The sequence below is a fragment of the Saccostrea cucullata genome, unplaced genomic scaffold (assembly GCF_032062105.1).
Source record: "Saccostrea cucullata isolate Sc308-1 unplaced genomic scaffold, CSIRO_AGI_Scuc_v1 ctg365, whole genome shotgun sequence".
Classification (NCBI taxonomy): domain Eukaryota; kingdom Metazoa; phylum Mollusca; class Bivalvia; order Ostreida; family Ostreidae; genus Saccostrea; species Saccostrea cuccullata.
Genome location: NW_026936150.1, coordinates 174043 through 194669, shown reverse-complemented (window position 1 = coordinate 194669; position 20627 = coordinate 174043). Strand labels below are relative to the sequence as shown.

Below are 20627 nucleotides of genomic sequence, written 5' to 3'. Positions count from 1 at the left end.
AAACAATAGACATATTGTCATCGTAAACTTTACACAGACTGGTTAGAGATAGGATCTGTATATCTATACCATGGTCAATTTATTGTGTAAACCCTGGAAACAATATGTGTATTGTCAAATTTACTTATTGCTCATCTATATATTCACATCTTATAATATACAAAGTATAGAAAAATCTTAAATTGTCTTTTACCAGGGCGTTTTTCTACTTACCCCCCAAACCGTAGTCCGCAAACCTCTGTTTTGGCACCGTATTATCCCCTATAGGCTAAAAGACAAAAAGTTATATATCTCTTTAACTCGTAATTCGTCACGGAACACGGAGCAACAGGCTACGGTAATTTAACACCCATTTAATAGGGTATTAAAAGTGGAACATGCAGATTCACAAAACGTTATTAAATATTAAACGCATAAAAATAAATTCCGTAATTGCTAAATTCCAGCATTGATTAAAACATTGAGTTGGTTCAATACAATGTTTACCGTGTTAGTCAAGCGCTCTTATAACGGGTAGTTCTACCAGTGATAATGTAAAGTCTTAAAATGGGCAGATAACTCCTAAGTATTTGAGCAAATAACAATAGATTTGGCAAACTTTGTCAAAAAGATATTATGCCTTGATAAACCTGCGTTGTTTTTAATAATAGACTCGCGTTATAAGTGAAAATTTACGAACTTAAGTGTTGGAAAAGTTCCATCGCCCTAGATAAGGTCAAACACACGTCTTTATAGAGAAGGTTGACACTTTGACAGTGTATGTCTTTCTACAGTCTTATGACTTACCATAGGGAGGGAAATCTGTTTCTGATGGGGGGGGGAGGGGCTTTTCATCATTAAGTAAGATTTCAAACTATATGTCGATGTTGGAGATCTTTTCGTTCAAGTTTTCTTTAACAAGCTTCTACGGATGCTTCAGAAAGATGTTAAAACCTGAATAAAAAGTATGTTAAAACAATTTTTATATTCCGTATACAGATTTTGTTTCCTTTTTAAAATCTTATTTATTCTGCATGAATGTAAAGGTCTGTCTACAGTTAATCAAATGAATTCTGTATCAATGTTTGCTTTCTTCTATTCATTGTAAGGTCGGGCATAGTGTAAATCTCTGTTTGTGGAAGAAAATTCGAGAGCGACACTTTCATTCATTCAGTGAAGAAAGCCTGTGTTTATCATTTTGCCATGGGACCTCTATCTTTACTTACATTACTCTAGGATTGGGTTTTTGACAAACATATTAGTTCAACCAAAGCGATTACAAGCTGATGTATAAACGATTTAAATGTGACGTCACACTTAGGAGAATCAATGCTTCTGTGGAGAGTATTTGTCTAATTTCTGATTAAAATAAATCTGTTGAATTGAAAGTTTGTGCAGATGTATGTCTGTTTTGTGATTAATTTTGTTTATGAAGAATTTTGTCAAATAAATTCAACTACAGGTATTTGTGTACTCTTTATCGTACATAAAGTATGTTTAAATAAAAGTTATTTTTGAAATTTATCTGATTTGGGTTTACGTTTGACGATGTATTTTTTTTTATCATAACCAATTATGGATATTCATATTAAGATGTCTGCTCAGAATAAACAGGGGAATAATTTATATCAAATAAACATTAAATACAGACATAAAATCCTGTTAGAGAAGCTCTTGAAATTGTCCAGTGGAGTTTACCTTGCTATAACACTGCCACTACTGACTAAAGATGCATACTAGAGATACTGTTAGCAATGAGCTCACTAAATGATACCCTTGCCTCCCATATGAATATAATGCCAGTGTCCATGGTTTGCTATGGGAAACCCAAAATATGTTTGGGATCAAAAAGTTAAATAGGAGGTGCACAATGGCAATATGTAATAAAGATTCTGTGAAAGTTTCATTGAATTTCCTTCAGTGGTATGAGAGGAGTTGCGGATAAGAGATGGGTACCCCAAAGCGTAACAGACGGCCGGACGGACAGCTAAACGGACGGACGGACGGACATACCGTTTACTATATACCTCCCGCTTTTCAAGGGGGGGTTTAATTAAAGTCCTGAACAATCTTGTCATTCGTTACCCAAGCACATTTTATACCCCCGCTTGAAAAGCGGGAGGGTATAAAGTAATCGGGATGTCCGTCCGTCCGTCTGTTACACTTTGGGGTATCTATCTCTTATCCGCAACTCCTCTTTTACCACTGAATGAAATTTAATGAGACTTTTACAGAATCTTTGTCATACCAGTCATACCAGGTATATTGCCCTTGTGCACCTCCTATTTTACGTTTTAATCGGACACATACTTTGGGTTTTCCAGAGCAAAACATTGACACCGCTATTTTTTCTATAATATTGAAGGTTACCCATCTCTTATTCGCAACTCCTCCTATAGCACTACATAAAATTTAATGATACTTTCACAGATTCTTTATTACATAATACCATTGTGCACCTCCTATTTTATTTTTTGATCCGACATACCACTGAATGAAATGTGATGAAACTTGCACAGAATCTTTATTACATATTACCATTGTGCACCTTCTATTTTACTTTTTGATCCGACACTTATTTCGGGTCTCCAAGAGCAAAAGAGGGACTTTGTAATTATAACCATATGGGAGGCGGGGGTATCACTAAGAGATCGTTGCTCACAGTATTCCTAGTTTTAAAACTGATTTTGGTTATTTCTTTCAATAACATTTTACTTAAAGACGAGTATATAAGTAATTATAAAATATTTAAGTAAAAAACAAAATTTCAAATAAATAGAGACCCCTCCATTTAGTCCTATATGTATATTTGGTACTATGAAAAATCGAATGTTATCATGTTGTTTACGTCCAATTCCAGAATTCCTCACTCATTTAGAGACGTCATCATACACCGTTGAAGGGCTTTAAATTTGACCTTTACTCGACATTCGGGGCCAGTGAACAACTAGAGGTACTGTGAGCAATGAGCTCACTAAATGATACCCCCCGCCTCCCATATGAATATAATGGCGGTGTCCATGTTTTGCTCTGAAAAATCCAAAATATATGTCAGATCAAAAAGTAAAATAGGAGGTGCACAATGGCAATATGTAATAAAGATTCTGTGAAAGTTTCATTAAATTTCCTTCAGTGGTATGGGAGGAGTTGCGGATAAGAGATGGGTACCCTAAAGCGTAACAGACGGACGGACGGACAGACGGACGGACGGACGGAACTACCGATTACTATATACCCTCCCGCTTTTCAAGCGGGGGGTATAATAAGGGATCTTTATCATTCCAAGGCCTGTCATGACACAGGGCCTCGGTTTTAAACGTCTCATCTGAAAGACCCGCATCTTTTACTTCAAAGTGTCGAAGGAACAGTTGCTACCCATTGGTGAGTCGCTACCGGGGCTCCACTGTGCAGTGTCACTGGGTTAAGTTAAGGATCAGCTTAACTCAGATTAACTTGACCCACACTTTATAATCCACATCATATCTGCATTGTAATATTCTTACCATTCATGTTTTTGGTTTACTTTATGATGATTATTAAATAATAATATGATCTCAGTTCAGTCTTTAATAAGACACAAAATATTTGCAAATTTATCAAACTCGTGTGTTCACTTCTGTAGTGTTGACCTAAGGTGGATATTGGAATCATTATATAATTGATAAACATTTGAGTAAGTAACTTTTATATTCCCATTTCGGTTACAATATAAAGGATATTTATAAATTATCCACATAATTTGTTTTCGTTGCAATGTCTTTATCGTAACTCAGATATTTATCAAAAGCTAAAAAGAGATCGGTAAAATGCATTGAATTACAAAAAAAACTTTTCTACCGTCAACTTCTTTAGCTACACACCCGAATCACCTGCATATGTAGTTAATGTCCCCCAGTTGATTTCATATCAAGAGCACGCTATACGCACGAATAAATTCTAAATGGAGAAAATCTATTGACAAAGAAGTTGGTGAAACAATAAAATCAATAGTCTCATTTTAAGTCAACATTTCAAATGCTCTTGGTCGATACACTGATCATGTCACCAAAAACGATCTATTGTTACTGCGGTTTTCATACAAATTGATAAGCCATTCTTTACATATTGAATCGTTCACAGATTTTTTTTGTTGGCTCAATCATAACAAGGTTCAAACGGCGGATGTATGACAGAGGATGCTTACTTATCCATGATCCCACCTCTGGTGTTTTAGAGCATCTGCAGAAATAAATAAAAATAGGTTCATGCATGGAGAATTAAGATTTGAAATAATAATCATCAATTTACAATTATATAAGATCCCGAAGTCTAAAAGTAAAATTTTTGAAACATGTGGATCCTTTCGAACGTATACTATTCTAATACCACTTAATAAAGAAAAATGTCGTACTTATACCTGTAGAAACAGCTAAATGTAAGCTACTGTTATCTGTATACCCCTCCCCCTTCCCTAACGTCCATTGGGTATATTTATATCTTATTTTGCTATTTTAAAAATGTCAAGACATTGGGTTCAAATTCAAGTAAAAACAACTTTGTGTATTAATGGTTTATAAAACAAAATTATTGAACCTCACACAATAAGGTTGTCATTTGCATGAATGATTAAACATGATTTCATTCAAAACAAATGAGGCAAGGATCACTTATAAGTTTTTTTAAAAACTTAACACGACGAAAACGAAATCCGGCAAACCAACACCTCAGCAAATAATTCTCGTACAGCTTTTCACTAATTGACAGGCCTTTATGTTTGTTATCAATTAAATAAACTTAGTTTATTCCCTAACCCTTTGTTCATTAAAGCTTGAGGATAGTTAATGAGTCATTCTTTTTTATTTATTGAAATGAACTTGAATTCAACCTTTAAGTCAATATTGATTAAACTACGTGATTTTTCTCAAAAATTAATCAATTATCTAACGTTAATAAAGTTTCAGGTTTTGTTTGGTTTTGTGTATGTCACAGTAAACGTGGTTTTATAGATCTAACTTAACTAGATTCAGAATTATAATTTTGTTTTATCGTCAAGATGTAAGAACAAAATGGTTCTCTCTCATTAATCCAATAACGCTATAAAGTCGTTAAGCCTTAGGAAAAAATCATAATTTTAAGGAGAACATGTATAAACGATGACGACGATGTTATTTTGCGACAATGCAATGAAGTCAGACAATGATGTTTGAAACCATGGAAGGGTGATGGTAAAGGGTTGCATGAGTAGAAATTGGACATTTTTCATACTCATGAAAAGGAAAAAATACTTGAGATCGACCTAAAAGATCTACAAACAACACGAATCCATCAATAGGACAAAAAGATGCCTAGAAGTTGTAATGAATTATAAGGAGATAACGTACAGTATCCGCTAAGCAGTACAAATTTAGAGCAGAGCAACCACTGACCTCCAAAACGTCAGAGTTGGATGCCATGGAGGAGTGAACAACCCCTGCCGATCGATCACACCCGCCGTGTGCTCCTTGTCATAATCGGGAAATAACGGAAAAATCCGTCCTAAATTTAGTGTATCAATAATGGACTAAAAATTAGTATGAAACAAGTCTGTCAGCATTTGACTCAATGATAAATTGTATTTGCTGATAAGGTCGTTGTATCGACCAAAGAACTTACAAAATGATGACTTTACACAAGACTGCTGATATTCTTGTTTCATCAACTTGTTTGTAAATAATTTACCTCGTTTTAGAAATTGCATGCTCTTGCGTATCGAATCAACTGAGAGATAAAAACCCCGTATGCAGGTGATTAAGGTACATGTATATTGCTGCATAAGTAAGGGAGATTGGCGATTGACTCATTATGTTTATCATAAAGTTAGATTGTTAGATCGCCATTAACATTTTTTTAAGTAAAACGTCTAAATATGAGACAGATGTGTCAGACTCTTCTGTGGTATCTTTTATTTCAAGCTCATCGGGATATATCATGTCGACATAAAAATGGAAATAATCATTGTTAATTGACAATAAGTCGTCGATAGATCTAAATGTCGAGTTAAAGGCCCTTGGCTAGCGAAGATGCGTGTAAATATATGGAATAACTGTCTAGTTTGTTGGGTATGCTACAGACATCAACGGCCGCGGCAGCTGGAAGTCCGTTATGCAAATTATCCTGTTTCCAACTATCTTTGATGCCCTTGTATACCCAACAAACAAGAAAGTGATTCCTTTCATAAAGTGAAACAAGATAAGGAACAATTTCTAAGTCCATTAAACACTACAAATAAAGAGTAGGGGAAACAAAGATCTCCAAAACATCAGAGGTGGGGTAAGGTGTTTTGGAGGAGTGAGCACTTCCTGTTGAACGTTTATACCCGTCGTGTACTCTTTGTCATGATTGGGAAAAACAAAAAAGTCCGTCGACAAATCAGAGTGAAAATAATGGATTAACAATTACTATGAAAAACTCAGCTTTGGCTTAATGATAGATTTTACATGTTGTATTTGCTGACAATGTAATTGTATCGACCTTGGAGCTTACGAAATGATGGCTTAAACTAGACTACTAATATACAAGGGAATACATCACGTTTATCATAATTCTTTGTTGTTAGATTAACATTAGCGTCTTTTTCTAATAAAATATCTATACGTGAAACATGTGTCAGACTCTGTGGTATCTTATTTCAAGCTCACAGGTATACATGTAAATGAAACTTCTTCTATATTCTGTTTATTTTTTTATAAAGTTCTTTTATTTCCTTTCTTTCTTTATTTACTTTATTCATTATTTATTTATTTATTTATTTATTTATTTATTTATTATTTATGTTTTTATTTATTTTATCAATTTATCTATTCACTACGCTTATTTGTAAGGTAACTGGAACGCAATTTTGTACGATGTGCTTTGTTTACATTTTGATAGTGCTGTTGAAAAAGAAATTGATTTTGCTCACTTTAGAAACACACAGTACATACATTTGTTCGCAATTAGATAGACCTTTGATAAAAAAGCCATTCTGCAATGCCCTTTTTTATATTTCATGATGAAAAGCCAAGTGAGATAACTCAATCTGCATTCTAATAATGTTTAAACCATTTTTAAGCCTCCTTATTTAAGCTAATTAATAATGGCATTCTACAAATTATTACGTTTATCATTATAACACCATTAAATTGCATAGATTTAGATCCTCGTACCTTTAAAATGCATGATTTTTGTTTATTATTATTATTCAAAGACTTTAATGAACTGGGTAAAGCTTCTAAAGAAACATATCGTTTTAATCTACATCAGTCTATGTATTGAATATTGTATAGATTTTTTAAAAATATCTGCCCTAATAATTGTCTGTGATATTTAACATTTAAAAAAAAAGAATGTGAAAAAAAGCAAAATTTTTGATTATTTATTTAGAGATTTAAATTTTATTCTTGCGAAGGAAAAGTTTTTACAGGAACAATTAAATGACTCTTCTAATTATATCTACCTCAAACATGTGAATCAAGCACAGACTGACCATCCATGAAGGAAATTTGTCTCTCAGAAAGATTGCTTGATTGATTGATTGATTGTATATTGTTTAACGTCCCTCTCGAGAATTTTTCACTCATATGGAGACGTCACCGTATGCCGGGGAAGGGCTTCAAATTTAGACCTATACTCGGCACTCAGGGCCATTGAGCAGTGGGGGTTCTTTATCGTGCCGGCGCCTACCGTGACACGGGACCTACGTTTTTAAGGTCTCATCCGAAAGATCTGGCGTGACTTTCACTTCTGATGCTGAGCGCTTGGCGAAGGAACAGTCACTACCTATTTTTACGTCTTAGGTTTGACGCGGCACCGTGAACGAGAATCGAACCCGGGCCTCCCGATCACGAAGCGAACGCTCTACCACAAGGCTACCGTGAACAGTGAAAGATTGCTTGATGACCACAAAACATTTATTAACTTCAATGAAATAAAGTGAATCAAAAAGTAAACAATGAACACGTTAAAAAAGAACAAGAACGAGTGACTGTTAGTGTATAGTCCTGATAACATGCATTTAAACATATTGCATCTCTCTCTCTCTCTCTCTCTCTCTCTCTCTCTCTCTCTCTCTCTCTCTCTCTCTCTCTCTCTCTCTCTCTCTCTCTCTCTCTCTGAAAGAAAACGTCCATGATGGCTTTGCCCATAACTTCTGTTGCAAGCATGATTGCTTTTAGTTATCTTCACATTCTATTTATTCAAAACAACCGACATATATATATATATATATATATATATATATATATATATATATATATATATATATATATATATATATATATATATATATATATATATATATATATATATATATATATGTATGTGCTTTTGTTTCCATGTTATAATCATATTATCATTTTTAAAAATATTTTTCTATGTAACATGTGATGATAACGAGTGCTCGATCTCAATAACTCCCCCCACAAAAAAAACTATACAAATTTGTGATAAGGATATAAATTATGTACCCCCGAATATTCCAAAGGCGGGATCAGGTAGAGGATGGAATATGAAGATAGCAAACAGAAATAAAGTACATAATTCCATTAAAGCAATACAAAGTAGAACCAGAGCAAACATGAACCTATAAAACAGGGGAAGTTGGACTAGATGCCATGTAGGAGTGGGCATCCCCTGTCGACCAGTCACACCATCATGTTCCTTGTCATGATCGGGCCAACGGGAAACTCGTAGAGTAAAAAAAAAACTCTTCACAATTTGTATCAAAAACTTCGGTCAACATTCGACTTAATGATAACTTGTATTTGCTGACAAGCTCTTTGTGTAGACCACAGATTTTGACTCGAGAGAAGATTAATTGTTGAAATCCTTGATTCATCATTTTTTTCGTTAATAGCTTGCCACGTTTCAGATATTGTTCGTACGTAGAGCAAGCTCTTACATAACGTATCCTCCTGGAGAAATAAAATCCATGAACATATATAATGTAAAATGCAAACAAAAGTGTAAGGAATGTTTTCATGACTTTTCTTGTAGGAATACATTTCATGAAGTGCTGACAATGCCTATATATGACAAGTCTGTGTGATTTTATGACTCAAACACCCTCAAAACTAGAACACTTTCCTAAACTGTATGCAACAAAATAGTGTAACTATGTACCTTTGCCCAATTTGGCTTAAATATAGGTCGTGATATTTGAAGAATGATTAGGTTTTACTGATGTTTAACTTTAGATAACATATATCACTGACTGATATCGCTGGAGTCCTGTCTATGACACCAGTATTAAGGTAATTTCTAAAAACAAAACATTCTTAAATTCTTGAAAATTCATTTCGAATGCTATCTGAAATTGATTACTAGTTACTATTCCTATCTGCTACTAAGAAGTATCAACGTATTTAGTGTTTGCGTAATCAGTACTAGTACTGTTTCGTGACAGTGTGTCGCTATGCAGCAAATATCCGAGGAGCTGTTTGTGGGATTATGTCGTAAAATCGGGACCCCAAAACAGGTGGCCATAAGAAGAGATGTGATGGACATAGCAGAGATAGTGAAAAATCGAGTAAGAGAATGTCATGAAATGACTGAGATTTTGAGTGGAAGTCGGAGAGAGGGGTTCAGATTTAAGGATTCAGACGCGGATTGCATGTACTGTATAAATAGCTATCGAGTTATATGGAACTTATCTCAGATTCGGTACTATAAAAAAGAAACAATCATAATATGTGATGGTTCTGATAGTCCTCCAGGGTTTACTCTCCTACAGCTAGCAGAACTAGGATCAGAAATAAAAGGTTTGTTCGTCACAATGAGTGGTAAACATTATATTTCTAGTTCTATATTTAGAGAAGTGATGTGTTCTGTCATTCATCCTAACTCTATCGTACATGGTCCCTGCAGTAGCGGGACTATGGTTACAGGGGGCGAATATGATGATGCCATTTGTTTCCGCTCTGATTTTTGGCCGCCCTCTGTCTATTCATGGAAAGAGAGATGTCTCGTGCACTCATGGCCAAATATGCATGTTGTTCATGACATAGTCAGAAGTGGCTGTCATTTTGTTGCTATTGGACACAAATTAGGGAACCATGAAGACAGCGAATGGAGAGTTTCTTTTTCTGTAGCAGAACACAAACTTGTGCGCTGTATGAGCCATTGTCAATTCTTAACCTATGGTTTGCTTAAATTGTTCTTAAAAGAATTTGTCAATACAAAATTAAATGAAGAGGATAAATTTCTGTGTTCCTATCATATGAAGACAGCAGTTTTTTGGGTGGCACAACAGAACACAATATCGAACTGGTGTCCACAAAATCTCATGGAGTGTTTCTGGGTCTGCTTCAAACTTATCCTTAAATGGGTGTATGAGGGAGTCTGTCCTAACTTTTTTATTCCAGAAAACAATATGTTTCTGAACTATGTTCACCAAAACAAACAACAGAAAACTTTTGATATACTGAATACGGTGTATGAAATGGGCATAGCATCCTTTTTACATATTTTCTCCAATGAAAGCGTTGCCATTCATATTCCGAGACATGAATATATTATTTTGAATGAAGACACTTTGATTTCTGAAACAGAGTTGGATATGGAGCTATTCCGGGAAGTACACAAGAACGAAGCAATATGCACTCTAGATCTCCACCAGTGTATGAAGGCCTTGCAGGCTATTGAACAGGTTATACATCTTCCTCTCACACCGTATCATACAATCATGTTACGAAAACACGCAGAAACCATTTTTCAGAGAATGGCTTTCATATTACACAACGTGTATACGAACAAAGTAGAAAACAAACGCATGTATACTATTGACAAAATATCCCGCTACATGCTGAAATTAACAGCCGAGTTTGGTTGTGTCTCCGATATGTTGTACCTAGCCATGTATTATTATAAGACATACAGATACTTGAAAGCTTTAACTGTATTAAAATTTACCAAAGCCAGGTTAAATGAGCAAAATGTGATGTATCAAAACATAGACGAGAACAAGTACATAAAAACTGTCGGTGGCCAATCTTGGTCTAAAAAGATGAGACATGCTCTGGCGTGGAATATCTCTCTCTTCAATAGAATATGCTACATCAAAGAATTAGTGCCAGAACAACAGTCTAAAATACTATTTAAACAGCCAGTTTCTTTTATTCCACACTTTTTAATGGTTTCCCTGTTGGATATCCTGTGCAACATACACATTGACATGAAAGAAGCGCTAGTTGCTTTGTTTAACCTGCAGCATTTGGTCTATTGTGTTCATAAAGAATTGGGAACTCTCGGAGATATATCATGGCAGCTCCTGGGGATTTGTCAACAGGTCACAGGGAAACACGGGGATGCTCTCGTCTCATATGTAATATCACTCACACAAATACCAACTCTGCGATTACAATGGGCAACAATTATAAGGATTTTAACAATATTATTTTATTCATACAGAAACCAGAATACTTCTCATGAAGCGTAGACTTTCCGCTTTCTTCTTTGCTATTGATCTCTGTTCGTTATCTTTACCTTCATTTCAAACTTGATTGTAACAACCTTATTTTGTAATTAAAAGAAACATAAGGACTGAAGTCGATAATGCAAGGAAGTGTGGATTCCACATTGACAACATAGCTAGATAATGTTGTCTTTGGAGAACAGGTCTTCCAGCAATCACCTGGCACTTGGAATTCTCATTGTTATTACTAATTGTGTCACTTTACAAGCAAACTCTTTTTTGGTAAAACAGGTAGATTATTTCTAAACCATTGTTTCCCTTACTTATGTGGTGTAAGGCAAAGAAAGATTTCTCTTTAACAGAAGTTAAATGTCTTCCTGAAAAAAAAAATATATTACCACACCATGACTGTATAGAGTTTTAATTATTAATTTTGAATGTTCATCAATAAAGAAAAAGATATTTTGTATAAACAATGTTGTTTGACTTGCTGATTAGAAATCTAATTTTAAAAAGGGTTGATAAGATTTTCCCAAAATTAGACGCATGTTTGAATCTTCACATTTATAGACGCATGTTTGAATCTTTATATTTTATCGACATATTCTTTTAAATGCTATAGAGAAATGACAAATGTTATACTTAGTTGTTTTGTTTTTCGTTAATACTAGTAGTGTATGTGTACATACTCAACATTTAGAAATATCGATGACGTATTGACAATTAACAATGGTAATTTCCATTCTTATGTCGATACGATATATCCTGGTGAGCTTGAGATAAAAAATACCACAGAGTCTAACACATCTGTTTCATATTTGGATATTTTACTTGAAAAAGGCGTTAATGGTAATCTAACAACCAATCTCTATGATAAACGTGATGACTTTAACTTTTCTATCGTCAAACTCCCTTACTTATGCAGCAATATACCTTCATCACCTGCATACGGAGTTTATATCTCTCAGCTGATTAGATACGCAAGAGCATGCTCCACGTATAAACAATTTCTATAACGAGGTAAATTTTTGACAAACAAGCTGATGTAAACAAGAATTTCAGCAGTCTTATTTAAAGTCTTCATTTCGTACGTTCTATGGTCGATACAGTGATATTGTCGGCAAAAATAATTTATCATTGATTCAAATGCTGACTGACGCTTATCATACAAATTGTTAGTCCATTATTTATACACAGAATTGACGATGGATGTTTTCGTTATTTCCCGATCATGACACGGCGGGTGTGACCAGTGTTATGTTTTGGAAGTCCGTGTTTGCTCTGCTCCTATTTTGTATTGTTTTATGGACTTTTGATCTGTTCGCCATCTCCATGTTTCCTAAACTTTATGAAAATCTTTCCATACAAAGATACATTGCTGGGTCCTCAAAAACTACACAGAAACTTTAAATTCGACAATTTTTTCAAAAGTCTGTAGCATCAAAACTTACTACTACTATTTATACAACAATTCCTCACAATAAATCAATGTTTTATCAATTAAATATACTTATTTTTGTAAGTATGCTGATTCAATATATTCCAGTGAACTTGAAATAACAGGCTGTCACAACTGTTCCATATTTGGATTTCTACTGACTATAGACGATAAACGTCAATGCTTATAAACAACTATTAGTAAATTGTATGAGAAACCAGGTGAGTTTAGCTTTTCCATCGTCAACTTTCCTTATTTATGTACCTGGTAGTAATATTCTACTATCACCTGCTTATGGTGTTTATAGCTTCGAACTTATTCGCTATTCAAGAGCTTGATCTGAGCACGGTCAAAATTTAATTGATTAAGGCAGGCTTCTAATCAATAAGTTAATGTTACAGGGATTTTATTAGCGTCTTTTTAAGTCAGGATTTTGTAGATTTTATGGTCAATATAATGACCTTGCTAGCAAAATTAATATACCTATTATTGAGTCGTATTGTGACAGACTTCTTTCATTCTAATTGTTAGACCTAGTTTTTATCCTGAATAGACTAAGAAAGTTCCGTCTACTTGATCAGTACATAGAGCTCACGGCGGGGGTGATTAGTCAACAGGGGATGGTTATTCCTCCTAGACACCTGATCCCATCACAGGAATCTCAGGGGTCCGTGTTTTATGTCTTTTCGCACATTTGTATTGTTTATGGATTTTTTTTAACATCGATCACTGTTTGTTTTATTTGCCTTTTTTGAGAGTGTACAAGGTATTGCCAACAAAGTCAATTTCTGGGAATGAATGGTTACTACCGTAGGTCCATTGAGGATTTCTTCACGGTTTTCAATCTTCTTACTAGCTTCTTAAAGAAGGGCACTGATGTTGAATGGACAGAGTCAAAGAGCCTTAGAATTTAACTGGTCCAGAGGTAATACATTATCCACGTAGTGATGATAATGGATACTTCGTAGTATACTTAGTATCCTCTACACAGATGCAAGTAATAATAAGTTAGACCCAGCTCGTGAGAGAGTGATTGCACATGGAAGCAAGCTGCTATATGCTCCTTGTCATGATAGGGAATAAAATCCTTTACAGAGAAAGATGCATTTCAGAATCCAGTAAATGTTGCACTAAACCTTATCTTTACTTTTGTTAAATGCTTTAACGCTGTAAAGAAGAAACATGACGTACTGTGCTGTCGATCGGTCACATCCACGCATCACAGCAAGAAGTTACAAAGATGCTGGTATTCCTCCTTATTAATGTAATATATGTAGACTTTGGAGATCAGATCTTCAAAAATCGAACTAAATCTGTAAGAGGTTAAGTATTTTGATCAAAGAGCAAAACTTTTTTAAACATTACTCTTTTATTATCAAAACCATCTATAACATATGTACATATACATGTACAAGAACATGGCCACTTTTGGTATACAGTCAGTAAGAAAACAACATAGAAAAGTGATGACATGAGACAATATCATTCATTTGATTAGATTTTTTACTATCACAGAAGATAAGCAATAACTAAAACGTTACCTTCAAATGCAAATCATTACATCCAAATATTGCTGAGGCTATTAAAACAATATAAAACAATAATTAAAATGACTATCAACAATCTCCACCAAGGGGAGAGAAATATGGACGGCTCATTCAACATACAAACCAGAGATTATCACAGTCAGCAGTTAGAGTTGGTGACAATCTGTCAGTTAATCAGCCAATTCAATGAGGTTATAAAATACCCAGTATTTATATAGAACCTAATTCTACAATCTGAGAAATATGAGGACTGAGAAAGTTTGCAATGGGATGTTGGGTAATTTTAAGGCGTATTGCTATGAGGACATTGCAATCCCAGAATTAATTCAAGGGTTTCTAATGTCTGGGTTAATGGTGAAAACAGTGGAATTACAGTCACAAAGAGTTCTTCTAAACTGTTTCAATGTTTCATAGGCTTCTGTAAAAAAGAAAATAACATTTCTTCCAGAATGTTCAGAAATATTAAAAATTTACAATGTTTATTTTTTTTTTAATATTTTCTGCAAAAAAGCAAATTTTTCAAGCAATTCACTAAGAAAACTAGTTTTAAAGAATCATTATATAATATTTCTTGGTAAAAAATACTTTATTACATGTTTACTTACTGGAATAGTAGAAATTTTCAAAATGGTCTACAGACTGGAACCTGTGTAGCACCACAAAGTTCCCCTTCCTGACGAAGGAACATCGGAGACCCTCGGCATCTGTCGTATAAGCCGCGCCATGCTGAACCTTGAACGTATCCATCACTTTGGCCGCATGTTTAATATAGCCATCGTTTAGTTTGTCCCAGTTCTTACAGTTTCCAAATTCTTGCAGGTGAAATGTGAAGTTTTCTAGATAAGGCAATATAGCAAAAAAAATCAGCTTTTGTCAGCAATAAATGGGGAAAATTTCTATACAAGTAAAGATAAATTATTTGTAAACAATGTACAGTATGTACCTCTGTCGGCAGTGTAGTGGACAGGGATGAGGAAAATCTGCAGAGTGTCGCTGGGCTGGGGGAAGTCATCGTTCTTGAAATATTTGTCACTGTTAATCCACCTTATGGCGTTAGCTTGATCGGAGAAGTAAATGACCAGGATACGGCGATTGGACGGCCATTTTGTTAGGTCTTCTTCATATACGTTACACTAAAATAAACCAGTAAAACTTTGTGGATAGGCACATGTATTTATTCTAAAAAGTAATTTGACATACATGTTTGGCAAATATATTAGTTCAAATCTTCTCTAATTCTGGCTTATTACTTTTTTGGACTTCATTAACATTGTTTTAAAAAACCATATATTTGAATATTTCATCTTTCTTTAAAGATTAAGGACTGATATTAAAGATCACCTAGTTTCATGACTGTCTTTTCCAGGCAATCAACGATAATTGCACAATTGGACAAGTTTGGTACCAAAGATACACCTACCTCTCCCGATATGCCGATGATTTTGCCGTGGTAGTTTTCTACCGCTCGTTTGGAGATAGCCAGGGCGTTCCTGATTCTCATCTCCATCTCATCACGGAACCGAATTATCATGTAAACGGCCTCCTTGCCGGGGATGATCTTTAAAAAAGAAACAGAAACAGTTTATTAAAGGTTCACACGTGGATTAACTCAGATTAGGACGAGTTTCCACGAGTCACCATATCAGAATACGTAACTCGTTTCATACTCATTGTATGATAAACGGGATGACTTCTTTTTTTTTTTTAAATATCATCTTAATTCTTTATTTATATTTAGCAATAGACCATTGTCACCAGGATATGCAATGTATGTCTCCAAGATCATTTGACAAACAAGCATGCTCCACTAAGAACAAAAGCAAGCTACTGGAAAACAAGAATATCAGCAGTCTCGTGTAAAGTCATAGTTTTGCATGTTCTATGGTCGATATAATGACCATTTCAGCAAAAAGAATCTAAATGTCGACTTATATTTTTCATTAAATTTTAATCCATTATTTCCACACTGAATTCTGTCTGTTCCCGAGCATGACAAGGAGCACACGACAGGTGTGACCTGTCGACAGAGAATGTTTACTCCTCTATGACACTTGATCCCTTCTCTTCTGTTGTAGGAGGAAGCTCTTGATTTCTATTTTTTCATCGTACTTTTGAGCATGATTATTGTGCATTTTCTTCGTATTTCATGCCATGAAATATATATTTCGAATGCAAGTATTTCAACTATACAGTGCAAATCAAGTTCGTTTTTGACTATTTCATTAATTGGTCAGTATCCTGTCATTTCCCAGTTTTATGTGAATAAAGGTTGAAAGTTATCACAAAAAATAACTGTTTGATTTAGATGCGAAAAATACCCTGGTCCCTTAGCGATGACAATATTGACATAAATATTTATTTAAATATTTTTTAGTATTGAACTAAATGTATTTTGAACTTTTCTCACCTGATGACACTTCATAGAAGCACGGATTACTTGGCTTACCTTGAAATCTTGCAGTTCCTTCTTCTTCTCCATGTTTCCACTAGTTGTGGTCTTGTTCTAGAAAGAAAACCAAATCGTATCAATTTGAGACCTATGGATTTAGAAGCTGTCAATAATCTGAACCTCTTATCCCTCAAATCCGAGCTTAGTTGACTTTAAAAAAAAATGTTTGCACAGATTTCTCTGATGTCGATTGTAGATATTATAGTGTCTCCCACACAACACGGGGACAACACTGCATCAGAAAACCGCTGTCATAGAAACAATGCAGTGAAAAAATCGTGTCTGAGTCAATTTGTTTTACAGAGATGGTATAACGTGATCAATATTGCCGCCGCCTGCAGTCCTTACTAATTGTCAGCTCTATCAGATAACCCTCATTATAACACTGGTAATTTTCTCCACCCAGAGTTTTAATGAGCAAAAAATGAATGGGAATGTATCTGTAGGTTTGATTGCTTAATTTAAGTCGATATCCGGTTTTCAGTTCTTGCAACTACAACATGTACAAGACCGATGATTGCAAAGATGAAGTTTTTTTATTCATAATTTTTAAAAGGCGCTTTTTGAATTAAATGATTTTCTATCCTTATTTTCAATAAAGAAGATGTATGTAAATGGCTGTCTCTTTTTCAGAATCTAGGCCATAAAATGCATTCAAGTCAGATGCTACAACAAAAGTCGCTTTGAAATGCCAGGTAGCTTAAATGTATAGATGAATATAGAAAGTACTAAACTTAATCAGTTTACCTTAATGAAAATCAGAAAATCCAGATAAGAAAGCAATAAATAGGATCCCGTTCTTTATATATTTTCACCGTTCAGGTATCACCCTGGGTATAGCTATAGTTGGTTATTTCCTGGGACACTTCTAATCTTAGGAAACCTACAGCTAGGCAGGCTTACAAACACAATGGAGAAGTTCGAAAACTTTTTAGTAAATCTTAACAAAACTTCTATTATTTCTTTTTGTTTTAGAGTGTATTAAAATTTTGTACTCGGCGTGTTGGAACACGAACTATTTAATTGAGTGAAAACAAATCCACGTTACTCTTCAGTTACCTTTAATCAAAACAGTTTGTTGAATTCCTTGTAAAAATATTCCGAAATGATACTCATATGGCTTATCAATATCTGTATCGTTATTTAAATGTTTTGTTGCTAAGGACTCGTGTATTTTAAATCAAAGTTTAACACTTAATAAATAACAAGTAAAATAACAGCAGTGATTCTGTTACAAAATAGGTTTTGTTTACTCACGTTTGTAATCGATAGGAGTCCGGTTTCTCCGGGGTTTTCCTCCCTCGGTATTGTTTTAGGGGCACGGATCAACAGTTCCCTCCCCTGAAGTAATCAGTATATCACGGTAAAGACGGACCTGGATGTGTGTTTTACCTTTACAATGAGACACCGTATAGATAATATCTACACGATTAAAAACTCCGCCACCTAGCGGTGGGGGAAACCTTCATCGATACCACAAACACGGGTAAATATTTTTAAATGCCCAATATTCATAGCCTGAGTTCTCACCAATGACAGAAAAATTGATTTGTAGTGAAAATATGCACGATGGATATTTCATGTGGTCTCCGACAAGTAGGATTTTATTGACCTTTATAAATAATATACTCCGTCAATCAGCTGGCGACTTTGATTAATACCAATTCTTGAGAAGAAAATAATCGATTTAGCTCCCCCGTATGTAATATACATAATATATATATATATATATATATATATATATATATATATATATATATATATATATATATATATATATATATATATATAAATATATATACATGATACGGGTGGAGCCGCGTAGTTAGACTGCTTATCATGACAGCAGTCACAATAGACGGCACATTTCTTGAAGCCCAATCTTCTATCCAAACGAAATTACCTTAAAAATTTTGAAGAAATTGTGAAAATCGCCCCTTCCATCTCCAAAGACTTAAGATTTATTTAACCCCCTACCCCCACCCCGGTCTGAAGGCCCAGTTCATGAGAATTTTGCTTCAACGGAAAAATATTTTGATACTGATTATATTCACTTCTTTCCAGGCATGTTGGTTTCGTGTGCGTCCCTCCCCAAGTAGTGTATCGAGTCGTCATCCCTCCCCAAGTAGTGTATCGAGTCGTCATCCCTCCCCAAGTAGTGTATCGAGTCGTCAAGGAGTAAATACTGATACTCTATTGCAACTGCACGATGTGGGGCGATGGCGAACATCGCTTCACTGATGTCGTGCCATATCGTGAGCACACCATCGTGTCGTCTCTATCGCTTCATCGTCAATGCACAATCGTGTCATCGCATCATCGAAATTTTGACCCAAACCTTGATACTAAGATGTTGTGATAGTGATATAAATGACCGAATTTCCATAAACCCCGTCTTAACAAAAATCTGGAATAGTAGATTTCATTCTCAGTATTGATAAAATTAAGGAGAAAAAATTTCATGATCATTTTTTAATTCAAAATATCAACTACTTTACCACATGTAGCCTTCGATAGACGTTTATAAATAAGGCATTCTAGCATCAGCTAACTGCTGAACAGTCCAGAAAACAAAGATACAGCAAAAGCCTCATAAAACTTAAGACATTTCACAGCTATCGGACAATGTCACTGCATTCAAGGAAAAAAAAACTTAGAACAATGTTGTAAATATACTGTATATATTTCAAATGTTTCCAACAGTTAACAATATTCTTATTACCATTAACATTAGGTGAGATTCTCTTTACATGGATACTGCCTTCAGAAACACTCTATTTTATTTAACATATCTGCATTGAAATGACAAAAGCATAAGGCAAATGAGAGTTGTTGTTGACATGAACAGCTTCAAGACAAAACCAAAAATTGGTGATACTTATGTGTAAAAAAATAAAACAGGAAACATGAGACAGGACAAAACCTTGCTAAATACTAATCTTATAAATCTTACAATGAAATAAATGTATATCATTATACCTCATTATAATTATTCTATACAACGCGTTATCTGATTGGTTCTAGATTATCACATGATAGGGCCATAAATCTTCATATTTCCCAGTTGTCGGCGCGCTTTTCATCATATTCCACCTTTTCGGAACACTTGACTTGCATTTTCCCGCAAATGTTAACGTTCGTTGAACGAAAACTCCAGAGAGTAGTTGACGTCACAATATTAAGCCTGGTTTACGTCACAAAATTGCTGAATATTTCATTGGAGTGTGATGTGTCAGAGGGTTTCAGTAACTTTAAGTAAATGAAAGTAAATTTAAGAGCGGTGCCGAATCTGAAAAGTTTTGTTTATTAAAAATTTTTTGCATGTTTCGGTGTAATAAACAGTTCATCGCATGAATGTTCGGGAAACACGAAGATTTATTCAGCCAAGAAATATCATATTCCCCTCGGGCGAATATGATTTTTCTTGGCTGAATAAATCTTCATATTTCCCTCATTACCATGCAATAAATGTATAATATGTCATTTTATTAAAATATATTTGACAAGAACAAAATAGGGTAATGAAATACATGTTAATTGCTGAATCTTGATTCGAAAGTTAATTTATACATGATTTTTTTTTTAAATGAAATGGTGAATAATGTTAAAAAGGAATAAGGTCATGGATAAGACAATTGACTAGCAGTGATTAAAATAAATTGTTCCTCTTACAACTGTGAAACTTGTATCTACTTAGAGGGGGCCCAGCCCCCCCCCCCACTTTGTGTCCAAAAAAAAAACCACAAGATTTGATAAATCAATGTTTTTTGGTGTGTTTTGTGGACCCCTACCCTGAACCAAAACTGG

The 20627-nt window shown here is 34.6% G+C and overlaps 3 protein-coding genes across 29 annotated transcripts in view; 1 reads left to right on the top strand and 2 right to left on the bottom strand.

Annotated features, from left to right (window-relative positions):
• LOC134244914 (uncharacterized) overlaps window positions 1-529 on the bottom strand; it is a 29870-nt gene extending 29341 nt beyond the window's left edge. For 12 of the 25 annotated variants that reach the window (XM_062727157.1, XM_062727158.1, XM_062727153.1 and 9 more), the window contains exon 1: window positions 214-503. The gene's annotated coding sequence lies outside the window, so the exon portion shown is untranslated. Of the gene's footprint in view, window positions 1-213 lie in introns of all 25 variants that reach the window. The other 13 variants (XM_062727169.1, XM_062727171.1, XM_062727175.1 and 10 more) reach the window with 4 other exon arrangements.
• An 8859-nt stretch (window positions 530-9388) lies between these two features.
• On the top strand, window positions 9389-11410 carry LOC134244893 (uncharacterized). The gene has a single exon (XM_062727126.1). It carries the CDS (start codon window positions 9389-9391, stop codon window positions 11408-11410), a length of 2022 nt encoding a protein of 673 aa, XP_062583110.1.
• Window positions 11411-14180: 2770 nt separating this feature from the next.
• On the bottom strand, window positions 14181-18283 carry LOC134244910 (uncharacterized). Of its 3 annotated transcripts, none has more exons than XM_062727146.1 (6): window positions 18078-18283; window positions 16818-16874; window positions 15792-15929; window positions 15315-15504; window positions 14977-15207; window positions 14181-14789 (listed from the first exon to the last, which is right to left on the bottom strand). In XM_062727146.1, exons 2-6 carry the CDS (start codon window positions 16848-16850, stop codon window positions 14698-14700), a joined length of 684 nt encoding a protein of 227 aa, XP_062583130.1. In that variant the 5' UTR covers window positions 16851-16874; window positions 18078-18283; the 3' UTR covers window positions 14181-14697. The 3 variants fall into 3 exon arrangements, with proteins under 3 accessions (XP_062583130.1, XP_062583133.1, XP_062583131.1); XM_062727149.1 differs by lacking the exon at window positions 18078-18283 and adding an exon at window positions 17568-17723; XM_062727147.1 differs by lacking the exon at window positions 18078-18283 and having other exon boundaries at window positions 16818-17164.
• Between the last annotated feature and the right edge of the window lie 2344 nt (window positions 18284-20627).